General features: G+C 35.9%; 2 protein-coding genes across 2 annotated transcripts in view; one reads left to right on the plus strand and one right to left on the minus strand.

The window, feature by feature from the left end:
* Positions 1–2062: 2062 nt before the first annotated feature.
* LOC143554164 (uncharacterized) lies at positions 2063–6778 on the plus strand. Its single transcript, XM_077044003.1, has 18 exons — positions 2063–2118; positions 2350–2419; positions 3149–3604; positions 3688–3885; positions 3974–4087; positions 4173–4231; positions 4317–4383; positions 4485–4536; positions 4622–4714; positions 4814–4897; positions 4974–5296; positions 5373–5434; positions 5545–5614; positions 5705–5785; positions 5869–5970; positions 6044–6168; positions 6251–6371; positions 6472–6778. The coding sequence occupies exons 1-18, from the start codon at positions 2063–2065 to the stop codon at positions 6643–6645; spliced, it is 2307 nt and encodes a 768-aa protein (XP_076900118.1). The 3' UTR covers positions 6646–6778.
* A 764-nt stretch (positions 6779–7542) lies between these two features.
* LOC143554167 (putative serine/threonine-protein kinase PBL7) overlaps positions 7543–10823 on the minus strand; it is a 20358-nt gene continuing 17077 nt past the window's right edge. The window contains exon 5 of the mRNA XM_077044004.1: positions 7543–7766. Within this exon, the coding sequence (XP_076900119.1) occupies positions 7575–7766 (192 nt within the window). The 3' untranslated portion in view covers positions 7543–7574. The remainder of the gene's footprint in view (positions 7767–10823) is intronic.

Consider the following 10823-nt stretch of genomic DNA (forward strand, 5'->3'; position numbering starts at 1 on the left):
GGTGGGCGGTGGTGGTAGAAGGCGGTGGTGGTTGTGGTGGACAGTGGTGTTGGTAGGGTCTGCTTAGAAGATCTCAGAAGTGAATGGACCAATCACAAAAAAGAGCTTGTGCAGACGTTTTTTAATGAAACGTTTTCGAGAAAACAAACAGATGACAATGTCTACTCATGGTATGCGTTGTGCAGACAGACCTTTTTCAGAAAAACAAACAGCACCTTAGTTTTACAAACGTTTATCCGAACACCTATAAACAAACATAACAAATTAAATTTGTGTAAGATGACAAAACAATAGAATTTAAAATAACTTGTGACCCACAAATATTCTTTTGATAAATAAATTACAATGTCCTCAAAACAATGAATCAAGTCATCCAACTAGGCAATTCCATCGGAGAAGCCAACTTAGTGATTTGTCGGTGGTGGGAACCGGTAGCTGACTCCGGCAATCATGCCGAGCCCGTGCACAGATTTCCAAATCTCCTTTTGCTCTCTCAAGTCTTATCCAAAATTTGATGCATCTACTAAAACTTATGCTAGAAATATTTTAATTAGGTGTAAACGTGACGATGCAAAGGCTGGCAAAAACATGTTTTATCATGTTAAAACAGGTTAGAGATGATGCACTTAACATAAATATCAAACATGAATAAGACTCGTTTAACCACTTAATATCTCATGTCTATAACGTAGTTTTGACTTTTATGTACCAATAAAAAGGAATGATGAAGCCTAGCATCCTAATTTCAAATGTCCAAAAAAATATAAAAAAACAAATTCACGTAGTGTACCTTTTTATTAACAGTTTAATTGTGTCTTAAACATCTGCCAGTTGCAACTCTACGCCGGTGACATGTAGCTTGTTAAAAGCTTGAATCGGGTCAAGCTTAAATGAGTTTGAGCTTAAAACCGTGCATCAAATCTCATTTAACAAATTAATTTGAGCTTTACACATATACTCGTCTCCGACACCTCCATTGTCATTGTTGCCACTCCACCACCGCCTCCATCTTTGGCACCATCATCGTGGGTGAACCTATTTTGCTATTTTGTTTTTTCTAAAACTACTCACCGCAACCCCACTTCAGTTTGGTCAGCGTCCGTTTTGACCAAACATTTGATACTTTTTAAAGCTGTATGTTTTGACCCGAACTAATATTTCTTAAAGTTAATAATAATACGCATCCATTCTAACCTCTCACCCGAAAGTACATTACTCGCCTAGTTGATGTATCTTAAACCATGAAAAACAAATTATTTTCTATTAATTGTAAATTGTTAAAATATTATAGTGATAATTTTAGCACTATATGACAAGATTTATAACTGTTGAAGCTTGGAGACAGCAAAAGGAGACAGTAATAAACATATAAGAGTATGATATATCCGATATCTTCTTACTCTTACATTTACCTACTATATATAGTACAACACAAAACATTTAACCATTTAGGGGACATGGTCATACAATTGGGGTTGAAAAGTAGCCCAACCTGAAAAGACATATAATACGAAGTGTGTAATAATACTTAACATCTTTTGATGAATTGTTATTACACACTGGGAACCACCCCTTTAACATGTGGATCCGTCCATGTATGTACATCCATAAGTGTGTAATAACACTTAAAAGATCTTCTGACGAATCACAACAATAGTTTCTTTATTGTTGTTTTCATCACATCTAGAACTTATGAAATATCATATTCTATAAAGGGATATTGGTTTTTAATACTTCCAAATTTCATCCAATTTTTGATTTGTTATCTACCACTCTCAACTTTCATCATATTTGTTTTTGTCACTCCCTCACTAATTGAACACTAGCGGTGTTAGTGTTGATGCTGACGTGGACGTTTTTTAACTGAGTTGGCATGAAATATCATATTTCTATAAAATATAAACATAAAAAGTGATTATTATTTTTATTCACGCACCTCTACTCTACTCTACTAGTAGTGCATAACGTGAAACGCTAATCTCGGCTTTTACACGTAATATACTACTCATCTCATCTTCAGCAGTTGCTGTTGATCCACTTCAATTCAATTCAATTCAATTCAATGATGGCCAAACCACAAGTCCTCAATCCCACACTTATCGCCTTTGAACACAAGAGGTACTAAATTATTAATATCTTCTATTTTTCTGCGATAATGTTTGATCTAGATATTTTATTTCCCCATTTACCTGTAATCATCTATGTAATGTCACATTAATTAGTGTTTCATTGAGTTAGGTCTTAATCTTATTTAACCTTGCGATTAGTGCTGATATTGTTTGTGTTATTGGAATCTGATCTGTTGTTTCTCAATCTGACCTAATTTGACCTAATGCTGTTGTTGAACAGAGACGCCTATGGCTTTGCAGTCAGGCCTCAGCATGTACAAAGATACCACGAATATGCTAACATCTACAAGGTTTTTTATTATTATTATTATTATTATTATTATTATTATTATTATTATTATTATTATTATGTATAGCTCTTAACGTAATTATGCTTAATACTAGGGTAATTATTATTACACTACGCTAGGGCTGTTCAAAAAGCTCGTGGCTCCCTCGATAAAAGCTCGAATAAAACTAGCTATAAAAAGTTGATTTGAAACATACTGATGATTTGGATCATTTTTGTAACCGAGCCAAAATCAACCCTGGCTCGGCTCGTTGGCTCGATCTTAAGCTCGTTTAACTTCAAAATCGAGCTAGAGTCTAGCTAAGTTGCCTCGTTTAATTTCGAGCCTGAGCTCGAAACCACCCTGGCTCAGCTCGGGCTCAACTCGTGATCAGCCCTACACTACGCTATAACTTTGAACTAGAGTAATGATAATAAATTAATATTTACTCTAGCTCATTCTGTACTCTAGTTTTGAATATGTAGGGGTGGGATCCGGTGCAAACAAATTTTTACGCGAGAAGTGTAAGAAGCATTAGAGTAATCATGCTTAACACTACGGTAATTATTATTACGCTACAACAAAATGAACTAGAGTAATTATTATTACTCTAGTTCGAAACTATAGCGTAATAATAACTACTCTAGTGTTAGCATGATTACTCTAATGCTTCTTACGCTTCTCGCGTAAAAAGCTGTTTGTACCGGATCCCTCCCCCGCATATTCAAAAGCTTTATAATATGGTTATAGGAGGAAGAGGAGGAACGATCGGATAGGTGGAAGAACTTTCTAGAACGACAGTCAGAGGGTGCTGAGCTACCTGTAAATGGTGGTTCTGATAAGATTCTAGAACAAGAAAATGGTTTACAAGAATCTGACGAACAAGATGATGAAGTTTCTTCTAGAACTCATCGGGCTCAAATATGGGCTCAGATTAGACCGTCACTTTGGGCCATTGAAGATATGATGAATGCCCGCGTTAAGAAAAACATTAGTGCCACAAAAACCGAGAAAGATACTGAAGAGGATTCTGATGATGAGTTTTATGATTTGGAGAGATCTGAATCCGACCCGATTTCACAGATTCCGTCAACTTTTGGTGTCGGTGATCCAACTCCAGACGTCTCACAGGAATCTTCAATTCCATGGAAACAGGAGTTGGAGTTTCTTGTTCAAGGGGGACTGCCAATGACTGTTAGGGGAGAGGTAGGGTAATCATTTATTATTTTATATTTTATATTATATATATATATATAATGTTAGATTTTACTTATAATTCACCACTGCAGCTCTGGCAAGCTTTTGTGGGTGTGAAGGCTCGACACGTTAAAAATTATTACCAGAATCTTCTACTTCGTGATAGTAAGACTGATAACGGTGTGGACCATAAAAAATCAGAAGTCGATGAAGCTAATAATAATAATAATAATAGTACAACAATCGACTCTGTAGACGTACCTGAAAAATGGAAATTGCAGATTGAGAAGGTCATTATTTAAAACTTTTTTCACATTTTTTACAAACCTAGTTAGTTTTATTTGTATCTCCTAATTATATAAATTGAGTTTTTTACAGGATTTGCCTCGGACTTTCCCAGGTCATCCTGCTCTGGATGAGGGTGGTAGAAATGCTTTGAGGCGTTTGCTAACTGCATATGCTCGCCATAATCCCTCTGTTGGCTACTGCCAGGTCAGCATACACTCATCTGATTACTATTGTTGTATTTTGCAAATATTCTAATAGCGGTTTAGTATGTGTCTCGGGTTGCATGCAGGCTATGAATTTCTTTGCAGCCTTATTATTGCTTCTGATGCCAGAAGAAAATGCATTTTGGTGGGTTTGATTTTTTTGCTTAATATGATTAAAGATTAAAGGTTAATATGATTCTGAAATGCTCGCATTTACATTTTAATCTCAGGGCGTTATCAGGTATTCTTGATGATTATTTTGAAGGCTATTTTTCAGAAGATTTGATAGAGTCTCAGGTAAATCATATTGTCCTTTTTATTAACTTTTTAAGAATATGATTAAAAGGCTGATTCTATTATATATTATATATTATATATTACACTATGTTTATTCTTAGGTTGATCAACTTGTTTTTGAGGAGTTGGTTCGTGAGAGATTTCCTAAATTGGGTTTGTTTTCATACAGCATCTTTATTTTTAATTTCAACTTGACATATTTACCTAGTTTCTGATGCCACCTGGCAAACTATTGCAGTTAATCATCTAGATTACCTAGGAGTCCAGATATCATGGGTCTCTGGTCCATGGTTCCTTTCAATATTTATGAACATGCTTCCTTGGGAAAGTGGTTAGATTCTTCATATCGTTAGTCGCACTTATAAAAAATAGTTAAATATTTGCAGCTTATAATTCTTCTTATTTTCTTAATTATTTTCTCTCCGTTCAGTTCTTAGAGTCTGGGATGTACTTTTATTTCAAGGGAACCGTGTCATGCTATTTCGAACAGCACTCGCTTTAATGGAGTTATACGGTACAGTTTTTTTTTAAATGCATGTGTATGACCACTTTTAAGAAATTGCAAGTTAAGGTTTTTCAGTTTTGTGTAGGACCCGCATTAGTGACAACAAAAGACGCTGGAGATGCGGTTACACTGCTGCAGTCACTAACTGGATCAACTTTTGACAGCAGTCAACTTGTGTTGACTGCTTGCATGGGTTATCCAAATGTATATGAGGAAAGACTACAAGAATTGAGAAACAAACATCGGCCTGCTGTACAAGCTGCTCTTGAGGAAAGGTCAAAGGGGCTAAATATGTGGAAGGATTCTAAACTCACAAATGGTGCATTATCACGAATGAATTCTAATTCTTCTAGTACAGATGAGTCATGTATGAGTGAGGCTAATTCTGTTCCAGATATTCAAGAACAGGTATATATTATTACCAATCCACGACCAATATTTTCATATTATAGAGTAAACTAATATGAATTAATTAATAATCTAGATGGCATTGCTAAAGAAGGAGCTGTGCAAAGAACTAGAGGAAAAAAGATCCGCGATAGTCAGGTCAACTAGTTTTCTCAGTCTTTTCTTATGAAGGGGTATTTTGGGTATCTGGTTATAAGACAAAGATTTTTTTAAAACTTGGTCTAATGCTTGTTATCTTTTCTCTCCAGAGCAGAAGAGTTGGAAACTGCCTTAATGGAGATGGTAAAGCAGGACAATCGTCGAGAATTAAGTGCAAAAGTATGCTACAAAAACTTTCAACAAGAATCCTGAATATTAAATTTATATATTGAATCAATAACTATGATTTTATATATTTTGTTTTATTAGGTCGAGCAATTAGAGAGAGATGTTGCTGAACTACGACAGGCCCTTGCTGACAAGCAGGAACAAGAGAATGCCATGCTTCAGGTTTTAATTTAAGCATTCATGCAACATAAAAGTTCAATATTTTTATTACATTGATAAATACATAATTGTTATTATTTGTTAAGGTTTTGATGCGGGTAGAGCAAGAGCAAAAGGTAACAGAAGATGCTCGCAGGTACGCTGAGCAAGATGCTGCAGCCCAAAGATATGCCACTGGAGTGCTTCAGGTTAATTTACTTTTATTTGTTTATCGACCAATAAAAAAACTCAATATTTGATTTAAAATTTTGCATTGTTCAGGAAAAATATGAAGCTGCGAGTGCTTCACTTGCTGAAATGGAGAAGAGAGTGATTATGGGAGAGTCAATGTTGGAAGCAACTTTGCAATACCAATCTGGTCAAACTAAAGCACAACCTTCTCCAAGGTATCATCTGGGTTGCAAAATGGGCGGGCCTTGAATCGGGCCAACCCTCAAAACACTTATTTTCATTTTCTTTATCATGCAGATCTACAAATCAAGATTCTTCATCAATCAGAACAAGTCAAGAACTTTCACAAGAAACACCTACAAGAAAGATTAGTCTATTATCTAGACCGTTTGGGCTCGGGTGGCGTGACAAAAACAAGGTTGGTTTTGTACTTCTTTTGACACGTTTTTTCTAGGTTGAAACCCTTTAACAAATAGTCAAATATATTCAATTTTTGAAATAATTAATGATAATTACAGGCAAATAAAGTGAAGGTTACAAGCGAGGAACAAAGCCCGAAAGTTGTGGAAAAACCAGTAATAGAGCAGGCGAGTGCGAAGATAAGTGGCGATGAACAAAATGCAAAAGCTTTGCATGAAGATGTGAATGGTGATCAAATGGAACAAGTTTCTTTGGCTGACGACGGTAAGTAAAGATGAAATCGATGCGTCTATACTTGTGCTTGAGGAGAAATGTTCTTATTTTTGTCTGTAGTATTTTTCTTTGATACAGTATTAATAACTTTACATATAGCTCATTAGCCATTTGTTTTTATGTTATCAATAAAACCCTAGTTCGTCGAAAAGAATTGTAAAAAAGAAAATTGGGAAGTATGGTTATGGTATTTGAATCTTTGCTAGTTTTGATATTTAAGCAATTTTTTTCTTTTTAAATTTGATGTACATAAAAGTTTGATGTCATCTCATGATTTATGGTCACTTATGATATTTGGTAGTAAATTATGGGCAATGATAATCTAGTGTTTAATTTTCTGCCATTGTTGATCATTAACCGATCGGTCACACTAAATATATTAGTGACCTCTTTACATTACAAATAGTAAAGTACATAAACAAGAAAAAGAAATAAAAAAGGTCTATAGCGAGTCAATTAGCACCGGTCTTTATGCCAATCCAAGTTGCTCCTTGAAGGCAACTTATTCCAATGATTAACAATGTATTGGTGGGGTTCATGAGTTTTCTCGCAAAAGAATCTTCTCGGTTACCAAAAATTATCCAAATTGCATCGGTGGCAACTATATATTCACCGTTCGCATGATTCAAAATCCAAATAGACTGTTACCCTTTTATATAGAGCTTGCTAATTACAAGAATCTCCAATCCTTAAATAAAAAATAAAATAAAAAACCCCGAAAAATTCAAGTGGAAAATGGAAAAAGAATGGTGACGCAGAAAAGAATAACCAAACCCAAGTGTTATATAAACACAAAAGGGTCATATTTCTTGTTAGAAAAATATTATCTTTCACCTCACCTTCACCTGGTGCTGGCATCACTATTTCTTTGTGTTCTAGGAGTAGACGAGCCCGAACGAGTACTGTGAGGCTGGTAGGCCCGTGGGTCCTATTTTTGAGAAGCAAGATATGTGAGTGCTGTAACCACATCTGCAATCACGGGCCTCATGTTCAGCTGCTCTTGTACACACATTGCAGCCACTGCAAGTGCCTGATACAACCCTCTTACCGGGTACTGACCTTGTAACACGGGGTCCGCCATCTGCCCGAATTTCCTACGGTCTTTAAATAAAGGGCGCGCCTGCAGTCAAAGTTAACAAACTTGAATATATAATAACAAAGCAGCTTGTTAAGGAATATAGATTCATAATCCAAAGCTCACGGAGGCGTATCTGTTTTTGGCAGAGTCGGTGAACGGACTCGTGAAGGAAATGATCTTTACATGGAAATGAAAGAATCTGGAGTAATTAATGAACAAAATATTGCAGAATCAAAAGTAGCTCTAGTTTACGGTCAAATGAATGAACCACCGGGAGCTCGTATGAGAGTTGGTTTGACTGCCCTAACTATGGCGGAATATTTCCGAGATGTTAATGAACAAGACGTTCTTTTATTTGTTGACAATATCTTCCGTTTTGTCCAAGCAGGATCTGAAGTATCCGCCTTGTTGGGTAGAATGCCTTCCGCCGTGGGTTATCAACCTACCCTTAGTACCGAAATGGTTTCTTTACAAGAAAGAATTACTTCTACCAAAGAAGGGTCCATAACTTCTATTCAAGCTGTTTATGTACCTGCAGATGATTTGACCGACCCTGCTCCTGCTACGACATTTGCACATTTAGATGCCACTACCGTACTATCAAGAGGATTAGCCGCCAAAGGTATCTATCCAGCAGTAGATCCTTTAGATTCAACGTCAACTATGCTACAACCCCGGATCGTCGGTGAAGAACATTATGAAACTGCACAACAGGTTAAGCAAACTTTACGTTACAAAGAACTTCAAGATATTATAGCTATTCTTGGATTAGACGAATTATCCGAAGAAGATCGTTTAACCAAGAGCGCGAAAAATTGAGCGTTTCTTATCACAACCGTTTTTCGTAGCAGAAGTCTTTACGGGTTCTCCGGGAAAATATGTTGGTTTAGCAGAAACAATTAGAGGCTTTCAATTAATCCTTTCCGGAGAATTAGATGGTCTTCCCGAACAGGCCTTTTATTTGGTAGGTAACATCGATGAAGCTACGGCGAAGGCTATCAACTTAGAAACGGAGAGCAATTTGAAGAAATGACCTTAAATCTTTGTGTACTGACCCCTAATCGAATTGTTTGGGATTCAGAAGTGAAAGAAATCATTTTATCTACTAATATGGACAAATTGGCGTATTACCAAATCACGCTCCTATTGCCACAGCAGTAGATATAGGTATTTTGAGAATACGCCTTAACGACCAATGGCTAACGATGGCTCTGATGGGCGGTTTTGCTAGAATAGGTAATAATGAAATCACTGTTTTAGTAAATGATGCAGAGAAAAGTAGTGACATCGATCCACAAGAAGCTCAGCAAACTCTTGAAATAGCGGAAGATGCTTTGAGAAAAGCTGAAGGAAAGAGACAAACAATTGAGGCAAATCTAGCTCTACGATGGGCTAGGACACGAGTAGAGGCTATCAACGCCATTTCATAACCAGTCGATGTGTCCGAATAATCATCAATTTATACACCCTATATTTGGTTATTTTGTTTGACTTGATTCTGTCGATTAAATACAATCAAGTGAAATCATATTTTTATGATCACATTTTATGCAACGAAAAAGAAATAGAATAGAAAAGATACAAAAAAATATTACTAAAATCAAATGGGTATAAAAACTTATTAGATACCATTGACCGCGGTATCTAATAAGTTCTACCTACTATTGAATTTGAACCAATGACTCCCGCCGTATGAAAGCAATACTCTAACCGCTGAGTTAAGTAGGTCATTTATCTTCACAAAGAAAACCAAAAGGGACTCCTCCCGTCGATGGATTATAAATATCATATTACTTAGAAGCAATACCGATCAATATGATCTTGGATCATGGAATAGTCATCTTGACAAGAAATTATCTACATAATAAAATATGTATTACAAGCACTAAGGGCTGTAGCTCAGTTGGTAGAGCACCTCGTTTACACGCGCGCCGATGTTTTTCAGGGGAGTGCATCATGCAATCAAAAAAATTGATCTTATTGATAAATCGATGTCTTACTCAATAACTTTGAGGGAAGAAGAGAACAATAGCCTGACAAGGGTTCGGTCCGATTTAGGTGCCCAGTTAGGTGCCAAACAGACCCCACCGTTGATTTGATATATTGATAAGGAGAATACCTAGTCTATTCAATGCTAGGCTGAGTATCAGGGCCTCAAAAAAACCTCTTTTCGTCCTATGAACTTTAAGGTGTATGAAGTTTTCATATTTGATTTTTAAGTAGAGCGATAGAGACTTCATTTCACTTAAGTGAATCTAGGCCAGAGGCAAACCTACGTCAAGATAACCCCCCTTGAAAAACTTTGGTAGTGTTCCTGAATCTGAATCAACATAATGACTCAGAGCACATGGAGCCATCTTCTTATTTTTCTGTCAAAAATAAAAATGGCGGACTAGCTGATATTTCTATCAGTTAATGAAAGAGCCCAATGCACAAAAAATGCATGTTGGGTCTTTGAAACAGTTCATATCATTTTGATAATAATAAGTTTGATCTGTTTTACCGAGAAGGTCTACGGTTCGAGTCCGTATAGCCCTAGAGCCCTATACAATTCAAACAATTCAAAAAAAAAAAACGAATAAATATTCGAATACAAAAAATTGTCTCTTTTTTTATTTGATTTTCCTCGTTATTGTTTTAACTGACTGATTGCTTCATCAAAAGACAATCATTCCTATAAGCCCATTCATTGGGAAAGCAAAAACACATTTCATTTCAATGGACCCAATTGATCTTTTTCTAGTTGTGGATAAAAAAACCAACTTTTCCTCATTACTCTTCGTAGTCAAATTCATATGGAATTTTCCTCTTTTCCTGTCCGAAATCAACGAGTTAATTATACTACCCTTCTTTGGTATATCCAATTCTAGTGAATTTTGTATCATAACACGAGTCTGGTTAAAAACTCCAACCTAACCCAACCCCAATTTTGTGCAAAAGATAAAGTTTGAAAAAACTAATATCTTTGCTAATGCTAAGTTTCATTGTAAACATTGTCAACAACGTAAAATAGGCTTAGTATACCTTACTTAGACCTAGTCTTCTCTTTCGATAGAAAATCCTCCATTGGGATTGGATTCTAATACTAATAAAAGTAAT

This window comes from Bidens hawaiensis, unplaced genomic scaffold (assembly GCF_021521415.1).
Source record: "Bidens hawaiensis isolate Kalapana, Puna unplaced genomic scaffold, B.hawaiensis_p1.1 tig00017563_1, whole genome shotgun sequence".
Classification (NCBI taxonomy): Eukaryota; Viridiplantae; Streptophyta; class Magnoliopsida; order Asterales; family Asteraceae; genus Bidens; species Bidens hawaiensis.

What these genes read in the sequence shown, in the direction of transcription:
- LOC143554164 (XM_077044003.1), top strand. Translation starts at nt 2,063, where the DNA reads ATGATGGCCAAACCACAAGTCCTCAATCCCACACTTATCGCCTTTGAA. An exon ending in AATATGCTAACATCTACAAG is followed by an intron (nt 2,420 to 3,148) that starts GTTTTTTATTAT and finishes ATATGGTTATAG; the next exon opens with GAGGAAGAGGAGGAACGATC. An exon ending in GTCGAGAATTAAGTGCAAAA is followed by an intron (nt 5,615 to 5,704) that starts GTATGCTACAAA and finishes TTGTTTTATTAG; the next exon opens with GTCGAGCAATTAGAGAGAGA.